Source organism: Mercurialis annua, linkage group LG8, assembly GCF_937616625.2.
Source record: "Mercurialis annua linkage group LG8, ddMerAnnu1.2, whole genome shotgun sequence".
Taxonomy (NCBI): domain Eukaryota; kingdom Viridiplantae; phylum Streptophyta; class Magnoliopsida; order Malpighiales; family Euphorbiaceae; genus Mercurialis; species Mercurialis annua.
Window position 1 is genome coordinate 10,361,454 of NC_065577.1, and position 24,904 is coordinate 10,386,357.

The 24,904-nt window shown below is 32.6% G+C and overlaps 1 protein-coding gene across 1 annotated transcript; it reads left to right on the plus strand.

Annotated features, from left to right (window-relative positions):
* The first annotated feature begins 9,719 nt into the window (after positions 1–9,719).
* Positions 9,720–14,713, plus strand: LOC126661077 (polygalacturonase QRT2). The gene is made up of 9 exons (XM_050354842.2): positions 9,720–10,235; positions 10,359–10,490; positions 10,957–11,124; positions 11,219–11,239; positions 11,920–12,127; positions 12,802–12,883; positions 13,016–13,124; positions 14,079–14,195; positions 14,312–14,713. Exons 1-9 carry the CDS (start codon positions 9,990–9,992, stop codon positions 14,534–14,536), a joined length of 1,308 nt encoding a protein of 435 aa, XP_050210799.1. The 5' UTR covers positions 9,720–9,989; the 3' UTR covers positions 14,537–14,713.
* The last annotated feature ends 10,191 nt before the right edge of the window (positions 14,714–24,904 follow it).

Sequence of the window (24,904 nt, forward strand, 5' to 3'; positions counted from 1 at the left end):
AGATTTTTCCTCCGGGTGTTGCTTTAAAAAAAAAAAAATTTGGTTGGATTTTAATGTGTTTATTTACGTTTTGATTGATTTAATTAGATTTTAATATGTTTAATTATTTTTAAACACATCAAAATCTAATCAAACTAATAGAAATCCAATTTTTTTTAACTGTGTTCCTAAGTGTTTAATGAGATTTCGATTGAATTAATTGAATTTTAATTGGTTTTAATTCATAATTTTATTTAATTATAGATATTTAATGAAGAAAAGTTGAAAATGGTTAAAAATAAAAAATAAAAAATGTGTAAGTATTTTAAACATTTTTAAACTTTTTTTCTATATGTCATGTCATCAGTTAATTTAGATTTTGGAGGGAAGGGCATTTTTGTTCAATTTTAAAAGTTCAAGGGTCGATTTGTATCGAAAAACGTTTAAGGGCTATCTTATATTTTTGGAAAACAAAGGATCAATTCACCCCCTCAACTTGACACGAAATATCAAATGAGTCATTCTCGTCGCTTTTGGTACAAACAAACCCAAAACTTGCGTTTTCGTCTCAAAAAAACCCTGAGAGAGTGAATTTATTAATTTTATTTGATTAACTTAATTAATCATAATTAATCATATCCTAATAAATTAAAACTATAATTATACCTTAACTAAACTAATAAAACACATTTAACTCTAATTAATTATATTTTACTTAAATTCATAAAAAAATTATACTTTACTTTAATCAAAACTCTTAATTATACCCTAATTTACTCTAATAAAACATAATTAACTTTAATTCATCCCTCTTTTTTTTTGGCCGGATTTTTTTTTCCAGTCAATTTTTGTTTTCCGTTATGACATCGGGTCTGCTCCTCCATCGTGGAAGAGCAGACCCATCGCCGGAGCAGCCCATCTGGGTTTGCTCCTCTACGATGGAAGAGTAGATCTAGATGGGTCTGCTCTTCGCCAAAGCAGATCCATCTGGGTCTGCTCCTCCACGATGGGCTCAACTAGGAAAACATCTATAAGTATGCCTTCACTATTATAAAAGAAGTATGAGACATGCTTGTTATCGCACATTATCATCAATACTCAATAAGCTCTTAAGCTAATATTACAGTCAATTATCAACTTAAGTATCAGAATACTCATCGGATAACCACCGTCTAATCAGCATTCTAACTTTTGTTTTACAGATTAACCTGTCTTAAAGGCAGATTCCATCAATTAGCGCCGTCTGTTAAAAAGCATACAATCTTTCAATTGAATAAACTCTCTACGAAACAAATAAATTCATTAAAGAATGATGACTTACAGATCTAATCCTTAAGACAAGCAACCAGAGGGTCTAAGCAACTCGGGGCTGATTCCACCACCCGCGCTACCTACCGATGGGGCAACCTTAGGCATCACAAGAGTAACACCGAGAAAAGGTGGCTCAGGAAACGATCCTTTAAACGTTAACATGGAGAAATTCTTAGATAGACTCAGTCCACCACATCATCCGTGGACTAAGCCTTTCACATTATGACACCTCATTAAAATGATGGCAATCTTGTAATATTCCTATTCAAAAGTGTAAATAAGTAACAAACAAATTTGCAAGATTATCATCATTTTAATGAGGTTTCATAATGTGATAGGCTTAGTCCACGGATGACGTGGTGGACTGAGTCTACCTAAGAATTTCTCCGTTAACATTACACTTGAGTATCAAACTCAACAAAATAGGGTTGAAACTCCATTGATTTTCCACCATTAGATGGATCTAGTTGACCGACTCCTACATTGGTCTTCCTAGAAATTTATTGAAAGTCATTGATAAAGATGTTGGAGAAGTTCTAATCTAATATGGAGAAAATGGCCGAGGAAGCCAAAGATGTATCCAAAGCTCATGTCGATCACATTAATGTCCAAAGAATGAATTATGTGAGTCCACCTTAAAACCGTCATAAACGGAACATGGAATCATTAGTTGAAAGAAATGGTGATGCAAGTAGTAACCCAAGAGATTAGGGCAGCTCGTAACAGGCATGGAGAGTAAGCATATGAGGGGGGCTAACTTATGCAATAATTCTCGAGATAGGCGTGGAGATCAAGCTGATGAGGGGGCTAACCCAGATAATAATGCTAGAAACAGGGGTGAAGAGCAAGTTGACGAAGAGGAGATTCTTGCTAGGAGCAATTAGCGAACAGAAAAAGTACCACCCAAATCAAACAAGACCAAACCATCAAGGTAAAGGAGAATCAAGAAAGATCACAAGAAAAAAGAAGGAGAATCCTCTAAATCTCCTCACAAAAACAAGGTTACCTATTTGGCCAAAGAGAACCTTGAAGAGGAAATTGTTAAAGCTTTAAAAACATAAGGTAGAAGAACTAGATCCGAATAACCTGAAGCTGAAGGGTTCTCCCCTGTCTACTAAAAAAAATAGATGAGACAATTCATATCAACATGAAGTTCTTAGCCCTGCCAACCTTCAATGTCGAGGGGGATCCTAGAGATCACACTTACAAAATTTACGCAACAATGGGATTACTCGATGTGATTGACGCTATCATGTGGCTAGTTTTCCCAACAACTCTTATAGGCATTACTTAAAGATGTTTCAATATGTCTCGGTCTATTAAATTTTTTATTGTACTTTTGAATGGGTTTTTGAGCTGGTACATGACCAATATACCAGCTAACACTACAACTAGTATTTTTAAAAGTTGCAAACAAGAAGAGGGGGAGACTCTAAAATATGTGAAGATATTCAATAAAGAGAAAATGAAAATTGACAACCTCAATGTCGACATGTCTTTTAAAGCCCTCAAAGAAGGCACATGATTTGGAAAATTGGTGTATAAGTTGCTGATAGATACATAAACCACTTTAAGATCACTCCATCCTTGTCCAACCTTCTCACATTTACTAGATCTTGAAAGGATGAACAAATGTGAGAACTAGCTCTAGTATCTAATACCTAAGTTTTTGTTAGCAAAAATGCCAACTTGTAATATAATGGACCTTAATTCCGAGTATCGTATCCACAGAGATAGTGGTTGAGCGAGAATGACTTTCGTTCAATTTCTAATTTGCCTAGCACAGAAAATGAATTGGTTCACTCACAAATAAAACAACTAAAGTAAAGCTAAACAATCTAACAATTGCAATAAACAATAAATAAATAAAAACACTAATTAATCAAGAATTAAAGAGGCCTAAGGGTTGTCTAATCATGCCAAATGAGTCCTAGGATAAATAGGTCGGGTCTAGGATAATGGTTCGGATCAAACTATTCAAAGGTATCAAATCCGCTCTCTCGAGCCGGAGGTTGAAAGAATCGATACTTGATTAGAACACCGTAATCTAACTCACTCTCGCGCAATAAGATTTCGATAGGAGTAATCGAGTTGATTGGTTCGCAAACTACACAATCGCACTAACCCTAAATCACTCTCGTGCATCTAGCCTTCAAGCTCATGCTAACTAGGTCCGCTTAATTAATTTAACTCTCGTCCTTACTAATTGAACAATCACAAAGATTATGGGATCAACTTAATCTAGGCACTTGCTTTAAGTCCACATAACAAACCCTAATCCAAAAACCCAACTCTAATTACCTAATCATCAAACATGGTAATCACAAACAACCCCTAGACTTAGGGATTTAGCCAACCATACTTACTCTAGCATTCATCACAAGATAATATTTAACAAACATAATAAAAGTAAGAAAGATTACCTTAATGAGTAAATAGAGCAATAACATGAACAAGATAATGAAGATTCAATAACTAAAACTTGCATTAATAGGGATTAAATACCCAAAATCTAAAAATAATAATGATGAACACCAAGAACACAAGTTGATTCTATGCTAAAAGTTGAGAGAATAAAAACGACTAAAACTATGACTACTTGATTGTTCACCAAAAAGTGGCCACATGAAATGACCTAAAAAGATAATGAGCTATATATAGCCAAGTCCAAAAAGGAAATAAAAACATCCTATTACAAGTTGTTTGGCCAAAAGTGGAAGTGGGCCAAGAGAACACAAGAACCCAAAATGATTTAAAATGCTGAGAACAGGGCCTTCTCGATCGAGAAGCTTCATTTAATTGAGCTTCTCGATCGAGAAGCATGATTTGACCTCTAGACTTTTTTCATCAACTTCTCGATCGAGAAGCCAAGGCATTATGGGCTTCTCGATCGAGACCATGCAGGAAAAGGACTCCTTTGATCATTACTTCGCTCTTTGCTTCAATCCATCTTCCGACTTCCAAATACCATTGATTCTTTGCTCTTTTAGACTCAAAACTCTTCACATATGCTCCGTTTTCCTGAAACACTAACACACGTAATAAGCGACATAATCACTCAAAACATGCGATAAAAACATATAAAGCGATGCAAAGGTGACTTATAACATAGGAGTATTTTACTCCTATCAGTTTTGGGCAAGCTACTTTTATCAGAATCAAAATAACAAGATATAGATGTATCTATATCGGGATTATCCTTCTTCTTGTTCTTTCCTTTTGATTCCAAATACTTGGTGCAATGTAATACCCTGAAATTTGGATATTTTAAAATGAAGCGGGTAGTTTCATTTTTAGTGGTTAAAATGAGATAAATAAGAAATGAGCGGAATAATTAAGCAAAAGACCCGAGTAGATCAATATTGAAATTTTAATTAGAAAATTTCTATAATAATATTCCGTAAGAGAAATGGAATTAGGTTAAAGAGATAAATTTGAGAAGGTGGCTAAAAGTCCACTTTATCTCAAAATTGGAAAATAAGTATTTTATTCCTGGAAAATATAAATTTAACAGATAACTAATGGGAATTAGTAATTAAAATAATAATATCGATAAAATGGTTATCAATAGTTAATAAATTGAAATTTGGACGAAAAAGTGGGAAAAAGTGTAAGTTAGCTCAAAATTAAAATTTGAGCGTTTTTGGCCAAAATTGCCAAAACAAATCATCGAAAAGTGAAATTTAGAGATATGAGGATGCTATTATTTATTTAGAAATAAATAATACGGAATTGATCGGACCTAAAAGATTTAGCGTTCGACGGACTAAATTGGACGAAATAAAAGTCACGAATTGTGAAATGAGGTGGCAAACTTAAGGACCAAATGGGGACTTTGTCCATAAATATCTAAGGATTTTAGATTGAGTTTTCAATACAAAAGGGGAATAATTACAACAGCCCAAATCAGAGAAGAAAGAAAGAAACGAAGTTCGTCTTCTTCATTTGAAGAAAACTCATTCAAATCTTCCAAATGCCATAACTTCTTCGTTTTTTTTATCCCTTTTGGACGATCCTTACGGCCACAGAATGAGGAGAAGGAGCTCTACACATCTATTAATAAAGGTAAAACCCGCATCTCTAAGTTAGGGTTTGATTGCTGTAATTCGGGTTTTAATGATTAAAGATGATGATGATGATTTTGATGTTAGAAATGAAGCTTTTGACATGTAATCAAGTAAGTCTTGGCTAAAAATCATAATTGTTATGGAGTGAGATGAGAGTTGTGATATTGTGATGTGTGAGTGATGAGTGATGAGTAAGGGCTGATGTTAGGTGGTCTGAGTAGGTTCTAAATGGCTGGACCCGCTGGACATGGCAGTCTAGCAGACGGACCACCGTGCTGACTGCACGATGGCATTGAGCTTCGGCTCTGATGTGAAACATCATAGCTGAGCAGCCCCTCCCCCTATCAAAACAGGGAAGGGCAGCCATGGAGGGAAGGGATAAGCCAACCCTTTCCCAAGATTCAATTGACGTGGAATTTGGCGTAAAACGTCAAGTTACACAAGCTAGCTTCGAATTAAACGCAAAGTGGTTTTGAAACCAAATGTTATTATGTTAAGGTTTTAGTGAATGATAATGGATGATTAGGGATGTATATCGGGCTGTTTTAAACAAATAAAACGCTAAGAAATTGAGTTAAGAGTTAAGCGTTTTAAGTTTAAAACATAAGCTTTGAAATTGACGCAAAATGCGAGATTGACGTAGAAAATGTGATAAGATAAAATATATAAGCTGGTTATGGTTCATATAACCATCAAAAATGGGATTAAAATACTAGGACCTAATGCTATAATTTAGGTTTATAAATATTGGTTATACGTTTATTAATGTTAAATGTATTTGCAAGGTATCGCAATAGACATGCCAACGAATTATGGATTTGGCGATTTTGGCTAAGGGGTTCGGCCAAGATATGGAAATCATAAAAGATTGAATAGCAAGGCGTGAGTATATTTTACTTACTCGCATCTATTAAATATTATTTAATATGTTATATGAATAGTACTTAAATGCATCGCAAATATGTATTGTTTGGATTGTATTGTATTGGAATGAATGGTTTGTATTGGCGTGAATTATCTTGGATTGAATTGTTTGGATTGGATTAATTGTATTGGCTTGAATGGTTTGGCTTGTATTGTATTATTTGTATTGCTTTGTATATGCAAATTGTGAATGTATGTATGGTTCATATTAGAGATGTGATCACAGAGCCGAGTCAAGTTTAGACGACAAAAATAGAACGAACCCAACTAACTTATTATGGAATCTCTCGTGTGTAAGAAGTTGTGAGCTCTGTTGAATTATTTCGGACATTCTGTGTTTGAGACATAAGGTTGATCTCGGTTAAATTATATCGGGACATGTGTCTAGGGATGTGAGCTCGGTTGAATTATCTCGGGTATTCCTTTCTTGTTTGGATTCAAGCGTGATACGAGCAACTCGGTTTAACTATCTCGGGACTGTATCACTTGTTATATGTTGAACTCGGTTGAATTATCTCGGTAGGGACCTTACCAAAATGGATTAAAAAGGCAATACCCTCGCTAAGACTAGATAAATACTGTCGAACTCGGTTGAATTATCTCGGGACGGACTTTACCAAAATGGATTAAAAAGGAAGTACCCTCGCTAAGACTAGATAAATACCTAAAGCGATATAAGTCTAAGATTAAGACTCGCTTGAATTGCCTATTTAAATTGGTTGAAAGTATATGTATATGAGATGATTGTGTTTGCATAAAATGTTTTCAAAATGCAATGCTATTTTGATAATAGGGTGAGTAATGTATAACTCACTCAGCTTAAAGCTGACCCCCTAGAGTGTTTGCTTTCAGATACCTAGACTCTGGACTTCACTAGAAGTCCGCCTTGTACCCGAAAATTTATTTGCAATGAACAGTCCCGACTTCCGTAGCTGTTGTAGTAGTATAATGTCTTTCTAATATTGTGGCCTAGTACAGTAACACGTTTTTATGATGTTTCTAGTTAATGTCTTTATATGTATGTTGTTTGGCTACAATATATGTATTTTGTCCATGAAGGTAAATTCCCAAAAAGAGACCTTAACACTAGTAGTTTGTATGCCGAGTTATTGCATACGAGATACGAAAGTTAAAAACCGAAGTAAATTGTATTATTGGAAACATTTGTGAATGAGTTGTTAAAAAGACTCGTATTAAGTGAGAAATCCGGGCGGTGGGATGCCGAGGCTAGCCTCTCCGAGGGTTTATCCAAGTGGTCGGGCTTCGCCGGGGGTTCCCGTGTTACCAAAAAAAAATTCTTAAAATTTCCTGACATTTTAACCTCTTTTTCATTCTACCCTACCGTTGAAAGGTGATCAACTTTATCTTATTTTGTATTTTCTCGTTTCAATTGCACTCTTAAATATTAAATTGACCTTTTTTTAATTGTAAAAAAGTAAAATTATTTAACATATGTTCAAAATTATATTTAATAATATAAATAACAAAAATTTATTTTTCCCACAAATTTAAATAATAATAATAATAAATTTTTAATTTAATATAAAATAATGCCACAAATTATTTTATGAATATTTCCGACACTGGAACCGTCTCCGACCACAATCTAATGAGTTTGCCATTCTTTTTATTTAAAACATTAGTTGTATATGCATTAAACTTATTTAAATTTAATTAAATTAATTAAAAATTTAAATTAGTTTTAATTTGATTATACTTTTTCTGTTAGTTTTTAAAAATGAAGGACTTATTCAAATTTTTTTGATGATAAAGAATATAATTTTATCCTTAAACTTAATTATTTGAATGATTTCATTTTTATAGAAAAACAATTGACAAAAATTGGAATATTCAGGTACAATTGAAATAAAAAAAAATACGAAATAAGATAAAATTGACCACTTTTGAATATCAGGGTATAATTGAAAAATGACTAAAAAAAATTTAAGTCATTAGGCTTTTTATTAAATATGTCCCTCAATCACAATTTGAACATTATCTTTGCAAGTTATATAAAATGAGAGAAATTTATCTACGTCCCATGTTATATCTACTATTTTTTACTCAATTTTTAATTTCATGAATATTTATTTTATAATTGATATTTAAATTTAACTTAAAAAAGTTATATTTGTTTAAATTTTAGCCTACATCATGTTTCCCGCCAATGAAATCCATCATGGCTCGTCGGATTATCTCGTCAGTGCCATCGTGGCCTTCTCCATGGGACGTCGTTTGTCGTTTTGAATTATTCCTACCAAATAGCACAAATTACCATTTTATTTCAAATATTAGCATAATCTTTTAAATATTTTTAAATTTTAGTCAGAAATCTGTTTCCGGCTATTAAAATCACAGCTAACCCTAACATCACAACTATAAATTCACAACTCTAGAATCACAATCATAAATTCACAAACTCCAATATCATAGTCAGAAATTCACAACCTTATAACATCAATACCGTAAAATTAGATGTATAAAATCTTTCAATCAAAACGTCCAATACAATTTTAGAAAAAGATGTCGGAATCAGAAGTCTGATCCATATCAAAATCCTAAATTCAAAAACAAAAATTCAAAATAAATAAAATAACTAAATTAATTTAGTACTTGATAATTTTTATATCAGAAGTGATGCACCTTTGAAGCATATGCTTGTTCAGAATACCTAGCCAATTTTAATAACATAAATTCACTGCCCTACATATGTTATTTTATGATAAATGTGCATTTATTATTCTTAAATGTGCACATTGGATTTCGATTAGCCGAAAATGGGTTTAAGCTAAAATTTAAAAATATTTAAAAGATTATGCTAATATTTGAAAAAAAATGGTAGTTCGTGCTATATGGTAGATAATCCAAAATGATGCCGCATAAAGAAGGTCACGCTGGCGCTGACGAACCAATCCGACGAGCCACGTTGGATCCTAATGGCCGGAAACGGGACATAGGCTAATAAATAAAAATATGTGAAAGATTGTGCTAATATTTGAGACAAATTGTAGTATGTGTTTAAATTACAAAAAACGATAAAGGTTGTGCTATATGGTAGGAATAACTCATATTTTATTTTTAATATTTTAGTATATCATAAAAATATATAGGATTATTTTTTTACTTTTATCAAATGCCGAAAAATACCGAAAAAAACATACTAAATATTTTTTTAAAGATGTTAAAATATTAATTTAAAAGAAATAAAAATTAAAACAATTAAATCGTAAAAATTAATAAAAGTTAAAGACCATGTTATATACTATATTTTTATTTTAGCTCTTACCATGTAAGGTAGTATATCACTACACATGCACGTATGCATACAAATTTATTGGTCAAACTAACAAGCATGGATACTTAACTAACTTCTTCTCTTCTAAATTTTTTTTAACTAACTTTCAATTTTAGTTTCTTCAATAAAAATTAAACTATGTTTATGAAACAGTAAAATTCGGCTACCAGCCCAATAATCCTTTCGTCTGAATCTCTTCCATGGTCTTAAGTCAACAAAAACATTCTTCAAGTTACCCATTTTTTCTTCTTTTTCTTCATAATTTCTCTTGGAAAATTAACCAACTCCACACCTCTCTATTTTTCTTTCTATATATATAAATCTTTTCTTCATGACAAGAACATAAAATTTAACAACCTTAACTTTTCCAAATAATTTGTCTGTTTCTTTTTACTTCAAAAGTTTAAGACAAAATGTACCTGAAATATAATCCACTAAGGCATTTGCTGATTGTTTTTCTTTTACTATCATTTTTTGTTTCTTGTTTTGGGTCTTTCCATGGAAACTATAATTCAAGATTTGACAGAAAGGTTAAAAAGGGTATGAAGCATAGCTTTTCGAGCTTTGCGAGGCAGCAAGCAAGCAGTCCGATAAGCTCCCCGAAGATAGTGAATGTCGATGATTTCGGCGCGAAAGGTGACGGTACAGATTCTACTGAGGTATGTAATGTATCTATGCATAATCTAATAATTGCATTAATTTTTGATATTGAATATAAATGGTGATTTTTTAAGTTTAAATTTTGGTGTAATATTGGATGTTTTTTGTTGAAAATTTGTTAGGCATTTAGTAAAGCATGGGAGGAAGCTTGTTCTTCAGAAGAAAGTGTTATTATTGTTGTCCCTAAGAACAAGATTTACCATCTTAAACCTGTCAAATTTTCAGGCCCTTGTCAATCTGATCTTATATTCAAGGTGCGTTTAGTGCATTTCCATGCATCAAATTTGTGCATTACATGCACATACATAAAAATAACTTTATCTTTATCTTTATGCACGTATAATGAAAATATAACTGAAATGAAAAATGAAGATAAAATTATTTTCAAGTTCCTGATGAATGTCATAATTTACATTTTTGTCATTTTTATATAAAAATCAAACCATATGATCTCCACTTTTATTTCTATTGATATTTTATTCCTTCCGTTGAGTTTTAGTGTTAGTCAATTAAGTCAAACGACTTAATTAAAAAAGTAAAATGAAAAAAAAAAAAGCAAAATGGTATTTTCTATAAAATATTAAAATTTTAGAAGCGTTTTTAAAAATGAAAATAAATGTCCATATAATTCTTTCTGATTTTAATCCAAATAAGTCTGTTTCAATATGTTATTGAATACTAGATAATTAAATAAATAAAAACTTTTTTTTCTTTTTCTAGATATATGGAACTATCAAAGCTTCTGTTGATATGAGTGACTATGCAAAAGAGAGAAGGCACTGGATTGTATTTGATAAAGTACAAAATCTTAGAGTTAAAGGTGGTGGCACCATCAATGGCAATGGCAAAATATGGTGGGAAAAGTCTTGTAAAGTAGACAAAACCAAGGTATATCTCAAAAAAAAAAAATGTAGCTTAATAATTTTCATTTACTAATGTATGTAATTAACTAATATATTTTGTGTATGTGCTTTTTTTACAGCCTTGCATAGGAGCACCAACAGTAAGATTATTATCCTGATATTTTAATTTTCTTTCTTCAATTCAACAAGCAAGTTTTTCAAAAATTTCTAATCTTTTTCTTATACGCAAGTAAATTTATATATTTATAGCTATGATGAAATTGACAAATATACACTTGATTACAAAAATTGACAGTTTGATCTAACTAGTTTATAGTTGAGTCGATTATCTTTAAGAAGCAAATAAAAAAGATGAAGGGTAAAAATAAGACACATCAACATCTTAAGTTAATTTTATAATTGATTTGTTCATTTCTTTTTTTGATAATTGGAAAGGGGGCGAGCTTGTGAGAGAAAACGAACTCACGACCTACCAGTTTGTTGTCCAGAGCTTATGGCATTTGAGATATAACTCATTAGTTGATGGAAATAATATAATAAATTTTATCAGTGTGCAAAACTGGATAAAATTAGATAGACAATTAAAAATTTATGTATTTTTTTTAATTATGGATTAATTTATCATAAAAAAATACGTTAAGAGACTGAAATATATTTTAAATTGTCAGACCACACTGTCAAAAACCTTTTTTAAGTGTATATTTAAAAAATCAGTTAAAATTTTTGATATATACTTTTATTTCCCTTTTTTTATAAGAGAGTAGCTAGTTTATTCATTAAAAAACAAATTGCTAAATTTTGCAAATTATTGTTTTTGCAGGCTGTGACCTTCTCAGGATGCAAAAATTTGATAGTAGCTAATTTATGGTTCCTAAATGCACAGCAAATGCATCTTACGTTTCAAAAATGTGTGAATGTGAGAGCCTTAAATCTCATAGTGACTGCACCAGGCAAGAGCCCTAACACCGATGGCATTCATGTCAGTTCAACCCAAAACATTCGCATTCAAAATTGTCTCATTAAAACAGGTATATATATTTATAAATATAAATATGTTTACTCCAATTTTCCACAAAAATTCACTCAATATATATAAACGCACTTTAGTTGTTGGTAAAAATCCAATTAAAACTTTAGTTTCAATAATTCTATTCCAAATTTAAAGGTTGACATCAAGTTTAGCTCAATTTATAAGAATTATTTAATTGACATATGAACGTTTTAGTCTTCAAAAATCATATGTATAACATTAAGAAGTATGCATTTATGAATTCCTTTAATCTATCACTGAAAATATTAAAAATATGTATCATACTAAACAATTAGCGAAAATCAGTTAAAATTATTGTCAACTGTTTAGATTGGTCTAAAATGATCAAATTCAATTTTTTTATTAAATTTATAAAAGAAGACAAAAAGATTCATATATTTTTGATCACTAGACATATATAAGGTATCCAAAGAGACATTCATGATATATATTTAATACGACGGAGCGTACAAAGTGAAATTTTTTCAGGTATAACTTAAAAATATAATATAAAATGGAAAATATTTAGTTACGAAATGAAAAAAAAACGAAAACCGTATATTTAAAATATTTGATGGTGTTAGATTATTTTTGTAATTTTCCTTAAAAAAAAAACGAAAACCGTATATTTAAAATATTTGATGGTCTAATGATGTGTATGTAATTTTGAAGGTGATGATTGCATATCAATAGAAAACGGGTCGAAGAATGTTGAAGCCACAGACATAGTGTGTGGACCAGGACATGGAATAAGGTCACTATAGCTACCCAACTTTATACCTAATTATTTCAACTATACCATTTCTACTCTGCAAATGCTTAGATTACTTGTTTTTCATCATTACATTTTGACACTAATTTTAAATTTTTTAATGGTTAATTGCAGTATTGGTAGCTTAGGAGATGGCAATTCAGAAGCAAAAGTTTCAAATGTGTTTGTTAATAGAGCAACACTTTCAGGAACCACTAATGGGGTCAGGATTAAGACTTGGCAGGTCAGGCCCATTTACCCTTTTCAGTGCACTATTTTCAATTTCTTTTAGGTCACGCACCGATTAATAAATAGCCAAAATAAGTTTATCAATTTATAATTTTAGCCTTTTTTTTGCCAAATATATTAAATGATTTAAATTTTACCAGTTGGATTTACTATTTTTAATTTTATATTTTCCAATCTATTTTTACCTTTTTTTTCTTTTAAATCTAGATGTTATTTATTTAATATTTTCGCTGTTAAATATTATTTGAACTTTTGTCTGTAACATACAAAATATATTATCGGATTTGAATGATTTCTTTAAAGTCTTAAAAATTAATATGTTTTTAAAGATTAATTTTCAAGACAAATGGAAGCATTATCATAATTTTTCAGGACTAATTATTAACATATGCAATTAAAATTTATTATTTTTATTTATATTTTTATTTATGCCATGCAATATTCATAATATTTTCAAATACTACTATTATTTATATTTTAAAAATTTAAATGATATATAATATAAATTTAATAGTTTAATTTTAAAATAGTTAATGTTCAAAGGTTTAATATTTAAATAAAATAATTCTTAATAATTGTAGTTATCAAATATTTATTTAATTTAATATTTAAAAAAATTAACAATTATTATTTTTAACATTTAAATTTCGATTTTTAATTTTTAATTTTATCAAACGCTATTTAAAACTCGAATGACTAACTTCATACGATAACAAGAAATGGGTACAAAGTAGGATAAACAAATCGGGAAATTTTTTTTTGCAAGAGTGAAGAAAGGGATAATAATTTATATTTTAGTTGACTAGTAGTGATGGTATAGGAACTAATTTCTCCATCCACATCTCAATACTTTAAAATTAAATCCCTACTTTTCTTTTCATTTCCTTTTGAATTCAATGACTGAAGGTATTAGTCTTAATTTAATCATAACACTTGTTTTTATCTTCAGGGAGGATCTGGATATGCTAAAAACATAATTTTCCAAAATGTTGTGATGAATAATGTTACAAATCCAATAATTATCGATCAAAATTATTGCGATAAGAAAGGTCCATGTCCAGAAAAGGTACTATTTTTTTTTGTTCTTTTACCGAAATGATTAAATATAAAAATATAATTTTTTACGAAAAATTTCCCTTTTAAAAGATTTAATTTCGATTTGAATTTAATTATTATTGGCAGAAATCGGCAGTGCGAGTTAGCAATGTGCTATACAAAAATATAAAAGGAACAAGTGCTTCAGAAATAGCAATGAAATTTAATTGCAGCAAAACTTTCCCTTGTCAAGGAATTCTATTGCAAGACATTGTTTTAGGAAGTCAAAAAGATGAAAGGGCTAAAGCTTTATGTAGTAATGTTAAATTGGCTAATAGAGGGAATGTTTCTCCTCAATGCTCTTTAGAATAGAATTAAGAAGAGATGGAGATATTCTTGTAGTAAATGATTAGATAAAATGCCTAATTTATGCATTAATGCTAGTTTCATTTATTTGTACTCTTTTTTAAAAAAAATTATTAGAAGTCACACAGAATAAAATGATTGTTGTAAATAACAAAATCATAAATTAAAGTCGATATGTGGTTAGCTCTTCTTCTTTATTTTTATTTTTTGATGAATACTATGTATATTAAAACCACAAAAAGTGGCAAAAACCTTAACCCAGAGGTTTCGCATAAGAAGTGGCACGCTCAAGGCGGAAAATTAGAGGCTACAATTCCGGGAAAAAGCTAAAAGATCACAATACAGAGAACAAAATACAAGTGGCATTTCTAAAAAAAAGTCTAATCCCAAATAACAAAAATCCCTATTACAAATCTTGAATAAAAATATTGAATGAGCAAAACTCCTAAAAATCACATACTCCGCATTCTTCTCCACCTTATTAAAAATCCAATCATTTCTGCACTTCCAAATTTCTGAAACCGTGATAAAAAGTCTCCAAAGTTTCGAATACGGACCATTTGGAATAATTTGAAACTATTGAAGCATGAAGTCCACAAAAGAATATAGAATACACCAAGCCACCTCAATATTCTGAAGGATATCAAACCAAATTCTTCTCACAAAAACAGAGTCAATAAAAATGTGATCTTGAGTTTCCAACTCACCGCATAGCGAACAAAGAGAGTTATCCAAATGAATAATAGAGCGATGAGCAAGAAAAGCAAGAAAAGCAAGTTAAGGAACTCTGTTATGAATAGCTAACCAGGCGAAAAATTTAACTCTAGGAGGAGTCAGAGAATTCCATACGAGAAGAAAATTATTCATTGAAGTCCCTGGATATGAAGTTGCTGCCTCCAGATGCCCCTCCTCTCTCCTGCTCTCCATTACACTTCCATCTCTATGCACATGCAACGTCGGAATTCTACCATCTGCATCCACCTCACCCGCCAAGTTAATTCTATTAACAATCAACATTCCTTCAGCAACAACCGCATCCCATTCAGCTATAGAAACATACCCATCATTATGAGAAGGCCCATCAGCTTCTCTTGTCACTGAATCATAAACAACCGGACGAACTATATCATCAACAACATGAGATAGAGAATCTGCCACATGCTCTTCATTTTGCCGCCGAACAACACTGTTCCTAGGAATACAAATAGAAGCAGCAGCGACCAATTTACAGAACGATACCGCAGAATAAATCCCAGATTTATCTTTCCATCTCACTTCATCCGAACTAGCTAAATTTAGTATAACTGTACTAAAAGCAGCTAGCAAATCCCTAAACAACAACAATTCCCCACATCTTAATCTACACCGCCGCCGCCACCCTTCATCCCAGACAATATCGATAAAAACCCGCTTTTGATTTGAAAGTTGAAACAATCTAGGGAACAAATATGAAGCTAGACCAACACCCATCCAATTATCATTCCAAAAAGAAACAGAGTTCCCCATCCCAATCTTAAAATTCAAGTTAGCGACAAAGAAATTTCAAATCTTCATATCAGTACATCACGCCCTTTTGATACCCTTCCAAATAAACGACATTTATGAAACATCTCCATGCAAAACATAATCCCAATTCGCCACTTTCGAACAGATCGAAACAACTCTAAACCAAAGAGAGTTATCGTTCACCATTCTTCACTTCCATATCCACTTAAACAACAAACTTTGATTTCTAACCTGCGATTAGAAATTCCTAATCCGCCGCTTTTAAAATCCTGACAAATCACCCTCCAAGAAACTTTACTCAGGACTCGAGAACTAACATCTCCTTTCCAGAGAAACCGCAACATATATGATTCTATAAGGTTCTGAACAACTCAAAAATGACAACAAATCAATATAACCCTTCAAATCAAACAAGTATTCTAATCACCCAATGTATAGAAAACATCTATAAGCCAAACCAATGCATAAAGATTATTTCCAGATTTTATAACTCAAGCAAAATAGTAAATTAAAACCACAACACCCAAAGTCTCAATCTAACACAACAACATGTAGATCCTTATAAAAAAATCAATGAAAATGGAGTCACATACATCTTGAATGGAAAAATAGATGAAAACCCAAAAATTATCAATCCAAATCAGCCTACAATTATAATATAGGAAGAGCTATTGAGTCTAGAATCACATCAATCATAAATCAAAGTATTACACAATGAAAAATAGATTAGAAACACTTACCAAACATTATGGACACCAATAATCAGAGGCAAATCGCATAGGAATAGTTTAGAATGAGTTTAGGATTTTAAAAATTGAATAAGGGCTGTTTAGGTCGAGTAAAAGTCTATTTAATGTCTCCAAAACGAACTCTGGCGGTTCTGCCCAATAGAACCGGTTATAGAACCGGTTTGCTCACTGAAATAAAAAAAAACGAAGTGGACCGGACCTACGGCTTGATCTACCCAGCAGGTGCGGTTCACAGGTCCGGTGGACCCGAAAAATGGTCAAAACAACAATCCAAACAGTCGAATGAAAGATAATCCCCTAAGGTACAATATATCCAAAGGGCAGACGATCCGATAGTTCAATTGAGGGATATGGACGTTTTACTACAGCATGGAAGATTTGGAAAACATGTAAACATTGTTTCGATAACAACCCGGAAATAAATCAAGTCAACATCAAATACTTGGAGGTTCAAGGGTACACATAAGTTAATCAACACGACACAACCAAGGTACCACATATGCTAATCCTAACATATATCAATCCAAAAACAAGTCGGAAATACAACGAAACCATGACGGAAAAATACGGGATATTACAGAATTGACCTCCTCATCCGAAAAGCATCGCAAACTAAGACCAGAAATTTCAAAACGGCATCTCTCTCTTTTTCTATACAACTTTTTATAAACTCTGTGATTTGAAATCTAATTTCTTTAGGTTCAGAATAAATGATATCATCCATTTGAATCGAAAAAATATGGTTGTTCCTTTAATGAATGGAAGCCATACTGTGGAAATATTTTGTATTTTTATCACCTGACACACTCCATTTAACTCTATATTTCTGAACCCAAAGAGAATCTAATCTCTTTTCCGCTGTCCAAATCTCCTATGTGAGCTGGGACAATTCCTGCTGCTCGGTTTCTGAAATAAGGCCAGAATCACCTACTATTTCTTTTACCAAAATGTTCTCGGTAAGGACTTTGATTCTTTTCGATTGATCTCCAAACACATGCAAAATCCAATCTCTGATTCGAAATCTAAGTTGTTTCAATCTCTGAGTGAGATTTGAAGAATTCGAACAAATAGCCGGCCAACTCTCTTTAACAAACTTCTCAAATTCTCCATGATCCTACCAAACATCAAAAGACCTAAAAGGCTCAGGACCACATTCTATTTTGTTAGCAGAACAGAAACAGATTGGGATATGGTCAGACTGACCTCTAGGAAACGCAGAAAACGAAATGCCCGATCATATCACACTCCATAACCATTTTTTTGGACTCAAGCAAACCAATAAATGAGAGATTGTTAAAAGAAACTATATTTCTAATGAATTTTTGCTTCCTATTGAAAGAAAGCCCCCCCACGACGATTCCACGAAACAAACGATGAAGGCAAAGACATAGTAATTGAAGAAAAACCTCGAAAAGCAAAAAAAACGTTACTGTCTATTAACTGTTATAGCCAATTTATGTGCCAACTTTGACACCATTGCCGATTTTAATTTTCTTTCAAAGATCCCCAATTCATGTCCCACTGTCCACGTCTTCGTAGCTTCATCTTCCGGAGTAACTGGAATATTCTGAACTCTTGACAATTTGTTTAACCTGCTCATGTTTTGAATGTCCTCATCAGATAGCTCTCTCTCCTCTTCAATTTATGAGACTGAGCAGCTCACAATTGCACCCAGCATATTCAACTTCTTATGCGGTCTGAATGCCGATTTAGTTTTAACTGCAGCTGGAGTTGAAAATTCTACAAACTGAATTAACCCCAATCTATCAACCACCTCCATTTGAATTTCCTTTGTCGTTACCTATTCCACCGAGAATTGCACACAGTTATGGTTTAAATTATCCATGAAAAGGCCATCCTGTTGTTACGTATTTTCATCTTCGATCGTCCTAACTGAAGTAGCTTCCTAGTTATTATTTGTTTCAATCAGCTAAGTGTCTTTTGAAAACTCTTCCTTCTGCCCCACCTCATTGCTCACCGGACTGATCTCAGGGTTAACCTCAGTCAAGAAAAAAATCCATCCCTCGAGCATAATTTGAATTTTCTTGTTGATAAACTGTTATCATAGGCTCCCCAAGTAACTGGTCTTCAAAAAAAATCAAACTTCTCAAACACTACAACTAAATCTGAAACCACTATATTAAACAAGCTCAATAAGTTAACACCCACAAATGAAGAATTCAACTCCTCCTCTGTGCTTTTCCTAGTATTCAAAGATTCCATTTCTGCTCCAAATCAATCCATAGAATGCGAAGAAAGCTCAGGTTCCTCAAACTCTACTGGTGCATACGTTTCCATCGCATAAACTGTTATTGTTTCCTCTCCACAAACCAGATTGATTGAGTGGCTAATAAACTGACATGCCGTTGAATTAAAACAAGCCCTAAGTCCATTCGATCTCGTTTTTTTATCAACCGATGAACAACAATGGTTTCTCCCAAAGAATCTCCTATTTTCTTTAATGTCTTAGAGCTCCAAAGCGAAATAGGGATACCAGAAAGTGACACCCAAACCAATCTCACATACGACTGATTGTGATCCTCCGCCCAAGAAAATGATTGGAAAAAATAAGAAAGGGTTGGTGCTTTATTAATGAAGAAATCCTTAGCTTCAGTAATCGACGCTAATGTTAACATAACCAGGTTTGCCCCTAACAAGGACACTTTCGACCCTTAATAATCTGATCAAACAGAAAAAGTTTTGTTTGCAGAATATGCTGAATAACGTTTATCCTGACAACAATGGATCTCACCATCCGCTCCATGGATTTCGATTCCACCTGGTTATCCTGAAGTATCATCGTCATGGAATGCTCGCTTTCCAGCTTCGACAAACACTTAGAAACCTCCAGCTGTTTTGATTCATCAGACACATCATCCTTATGTGACCTACCATGAAGGTGAGCTGATCGGTTTAGGTGCAACCATAATACGTACCTCTTTCTGAATTGGAATCAACTTCTTAGACGGAAACCTAGAGACAAAAGCCCTAAGTTTGAACTTACCAATTTTCACCATGTTCAATTTAGCTAGGATCCAAGACATGGGTTTATCTGATTCTGGCCTAAGAAACCCAAAACTGCAGTTACGCTTGGAGAGTTTTGTGGCCAATGAAACCCTACCCACAACTCCAAATCTTTCAAACACCTTTTCCAAATCACGATATCTCCATGTTTTCGGAAAATCCTCAAAGTAAACCAATATAGGATTCTCATCTGACTGTTTATTCCTTGCATGGGTATCCATGATGCATGCCTGATAAGGGTTTATAATTTTTGTAACCGGAATAATGTCCTCCAAGTAAACTTGCTGAGCCTGACTCGCTGAGATGTGATTATTGATTTGGGACTGGTGGTTGTTGATGACGTTGGTGACCGGTGGATGGTTCATGTAGCGACTAAGGTTCCACCTGTCCATGGCGGCGGTATCAGACCTCAAAAATAATTAGCTCTTCTTCTTTATAGTAATTATGTTTCAGGTGCGATAAACATTCTTAGTAATAAGACTTGTTAATGTATAAATGATTCAAAAATAATATAATAAATTATATATGTATATAAACTTTTTTATTGATAGATAGATGATATTACAATTTTAATTCAGTTAAGAATTAAAAAAATTAAAATTTAATTATATAAATATGCATGTTTATTTTTCTTTTTTATAAATAAATCTATAAAGACAATTAAGTCATCTATTTATTTTTCTAATTTCAATTGATAAATCAATGATCTTAAACCTTTTTGGCTTATTAAATTGATATTTAAAAAATTAGGACAAATATATATATATATATATTCCAATTTCGCTGACGTGGCAGCTGACGTGGCGCCGTCAGATATTTTTTTTGAATGACAGTTGACTGAAAAAGACGGCGCCAAAGGTATTTTCGTCATATTTGGGGTTTAGGGGGTTTAGGTGGCACCGCCATAAAAATCAGGGGGTTTACTGATCGTTTTTGTTTATCAGGGGGTTTGTCGTAAGGTACCCCTAAAGTCAGGGGCCATGGGTGATTATTAGCCGTCTATACCCTTTTTTAGAAGTTTCAACAACTTTTCATTTGTATTTTCAAACAACAGTTAGACCGGATATCAGGTAACATGATGTTTAAAAGTTCTTGGAAAAACCCATGTGGAGACCCCTCTACTTTATCGGTTTTGTATGAGAGGTCCCTATCCCAAAGTTTCTCACGTCCGGGTCCTTGTACTTGGCAAAATCGCAATTATTGCGCCCTTACGTGGATGGAAAATGGTAAGTGGATCTCACTCTCCATTAATTTACAGAAAAAGGTGACGTGGCGGGACTTAAAAGAGATATTCTATACAAAATTATTATTTAATAAGAAAACGGTAAAACATAAAAATTTCAATGACAAAATAATAATTTTACGATCATCTTCCTCTTTAACATTAACTAAGAAATCTCAAAACAAATTTTCATTTTATTTCCTCAGAATCAACAAATAATCTAATCCGACCCATTAATTCGTTTCCTCAACTAAAATCATCCACTGCCTTCAATTTAATGTTCTTTTCTTTATCGCCACCATCGTCTGATTCTTCACAAGGTCAGATTGCTATTTTTTAATCTATTTTTTAGTTTTATTTATGTTTATATCAACCCAGTTCTCTAATTTCATGTCCTTTTCTCCACCGCCACCATCATCGATTTTCTCAAACTTGGAATCAGCGGTAATTTGATGCTTGAATGACTGCTTAATTTCATTATACTTTCGAATTCCATTTTCTTCCTTTCACTTCATCTCCTCTCAATCAAGAACGAGAACAAGAAACCGGTGATTCAAAGACATGGCATAGATTCCGTACGCCACTCCACCGGCTGTTTTTTAGTACCATTTTAGCTTATTTGAAGATTATTCATATTTTGAAAAATATAGATGTACCTAGATGAAAAATTAACTATGTGATTGAAAATGTAGATTTTGGTTTTTTTTGCATTGATTTGCAGTTCAAATGCTGGAAATGTGTTGGCTCGATCCACTTGTGATGTTATATGTGTGCATTTTGTTCTTGTAGTGCTCATAGTTTCTTTTACTGGTTGTGATGTATCAATCGGTAGTTACAATTGGATTGAATTTGTTTAATGGTGGAGTTATTCTTTGAATTCAGTCACAATGCAAGTACAGAAGAAGGCTCCTCCTAATTTGCAATGGAAGGACTAGTTCTTACTACAGAGCGTGAAAACGCATGATGACACAACATCGAAAGACATAAACGCAGAAATTGTGATTATGATATTTGATTACGTTTCATATACTGGATTGCTATTCGCCGTCTCTTTTTACTTAACATCGCCCCTACACATTACCCTTTTACCATTTTCAATTTTTGAATATAAAACCAAATCATAAAAAAAACCTAAATCCTCTCAACTCATTCAACCATATTCAACCTCATATTTTACGGCTATGTCGGATTCCGAACGAGATAAAAATCGACAACTCCCGGCAAGTTTTTTTTTTTAAATTTCGAAATAAATATTTTTTTTTTCGGTTTTTCGGAGGGACGTCCCCATTTCACGTCCCCTCCGGAGGAGAGGACGCCGGAAAACGGCGTCCCCTCGTGGATCTCCCACGTCCCCTCCTCCGGAGGGGACGCCGGACGTCCCCTTTTCCGGCTGCGACTGAAACGTTACAGCCGGATATTATTTTATTTTTTAAAAAAAAAAAATTAAAAAATAAATATTTATTTTAAATCATTTAAGTGAATTTAGGAATTAATTAGATTTAATATATATTATATATTATTTCCGTAACTTATATTTAAATTGTTATAATCGCAGGGCGGAAAGCGTAGAGGGAAGTCCTTTTTGGCCCCATAATTAGGTTTAGCGACGGATTTAACTATCCGTCGCTAAATTAGTTGCGTTTCACTTACACATAACTTAGCGACGGGTTCTTTCATCTGTCGCTGACTTAGCGACGGATTCGGCCATCCGTCGTTAAAATGTGCCTGCTTGGCGACGGATACTCAATTCCGTCGCAAAATTTGGAAAGTTGATAAGGCGGGAGTCTTCCCTCCAACATTTGCGACCGAAATCAATATTTGGCGAAGGAATATACGTCGCAAATGTTGGCGGGAACACTCCCGCAAAAGCCCGCCTTTCTTTTTAGTGTTTCAGCGACGGGTTCCTTATCTGTTATAGAATCCGTCGCTAACTATACTTTTAGCGACGGATTTAGCGTTTGTCGCTAAAATCCGTCGCTAATTCACTGTTTTCTAGTAGTGTATTGAGTAATGCTAAATTTTTTTGATGCGAAGATGTTTTTGAAATATTTTCAATATCGTTGTGGAAATGTCTGAATATGCTACCTATTGGACGTCAATCACTACAAACAACATTTTAGCGATATTTTTTTCTGTCGCTAAAAAGCTGAAATACGCCGAATCAGTTTAGTAAAGAATTATCCTGTTGATAAATAATGTGTCGCTAAACGGTTAGTGACGCCAAAAAAATATGTCGCTAATTTAGAGACGGTTTACTGACAGTATTTATGATCCGTCACTAAAGGACTACTGATAAGTTAGCGACGAAATTAATTTTTATTCTTTTAACTTTAACAAAATAGTAATAGTTATTTATTTCAATTATTATTTAATATTATTTTCAATATTTCCGTATATCATTTTTGAGATTTGCGCAAACTTCTTAGTGAGTCACCCATCCTACCGACCCACATTATTGTTATTTATCTATGTATATTATACTTAATTTATAACCAATATAACAAATAATAACTCGCACACTTTACTACCGCACTATAAAATAATAATTATTTATAATATTTGTTTAATTATTATTTTTATATAATTATTTTTTAAAACAAATGTTTTGTAAGAATAATAATTTTTTACTAATTCGTTTTTAAATAAATTATTTTTTAAATAAAACTTATGTCGCTATTTTCAGTTGAAAATTTCCTGCCAAAATAGCGATGGATCTGCAACGACCCAAAAACTTGGATCGAGACCATCGCTGAGAAATGAGACTCTTAGCTCAGAAACCCATAACAAGTTTGAAAATCACCGTAAATTTTTCGCTTTTTATTTGATATATAATTAAACATTCATTTATAAATCATATGACGCCATTTATATAAAACATCAGAGTTTAAGCGCTTAAATACTTTTAAACATAAAAAATAAAACACTAGACTACTGCGGATAACTATAATTTAAAACCTTTTTACAAGTCTTGTACAAATATAAATTCTGAGAAAATAAAACTCCTAAAAACTTGAAGGAGCAACCAGGTCAGTATAAAACTGAGTGAGTTCACATTATTACTAATAAAAATTACGTAAACTGAGAAACGTTTAAACCTCCTTCATGTTTTTTGAAAATATTCATATTAAACGTTGCATATTTGAACTCGCTATAATCACGAATTGACTATACTCCTTGAATTTTAAACAATAATCATAATTTCTCAACCTCACCCGCTTGAACATCGATAGTACAGCCAATCGATGTGAGCTAACCATATAGGACCGTTAGCACAGCCAACCGATCCATCTTAATCGCTTGAGACCGATAGCACAGTCAACCGACCTATCTAAATCGCTTGAGACCGATAACACAACTAACCGACCTATCTTAATCCCTAATCAGCCTAGCCAAAGGTCGTACCAGAAACATAAAAAAACCCTAGCTAGAAAATTTGATCCCCCTAGATACTAGCCTTGTCCGAATATTTCACTAAACACACACCAAACTACACCAATTTCCGGTCCTAGAAACACTAGTTCGTGTCAATTCTCTAAAAACGCAGCACATGCACCAAATTAGAAGCTGGATTCCGCATCCACTTTGCCGGCAAACGAGCCAAGGACTCAGACCGGTAATTCTGAGGACCCTTTAATTAATTCCTTTGATTTTTCTGTCTGTTTATCTGCCATGATTAATTAGGTTATATATTAGATTCAAAATCATTACTTCGCCATAACTGCTGTAAAATTGCCATTAGTTACTGGGGAATTGCTATAATTAAGTTTTGTGTCTTTTCCATGAAATTTTTGTAAGGCACGTTAATTAGTTGTAATTGACAGTTTTAATGCTCAAATCTAGAAACTCAATCGATTAAAATCTCTAGAATGCATG

What these genes read in the sequence shown, in the direction of transcription:
- LOC126661077 (XM_050354842.2), top strand. Translation starts at nt 9,990, where the DNA reads ATGTACCTGAAATATAATCCACTAAGGCATTTGCTGATTGTTTTTCTT. An exon ending in ACGGTACAGATTCTACTGAG is followed by an intron (nt 10,236 to 10,358) that starts GTATGTAATGTA and finishes AAAATTTGTTAG; the next exon opens with GCATTTAGTAAAGCATGGGA. An exon ending in GTAAAGTAGACAAAACCAAG is followed by an intron (nt 11,125 to 11,218) that starts GTATATCTCAAA and finishes CTTTTTTTACAG; the next exon opens with CCTTGCATAGGAGCACCAAC.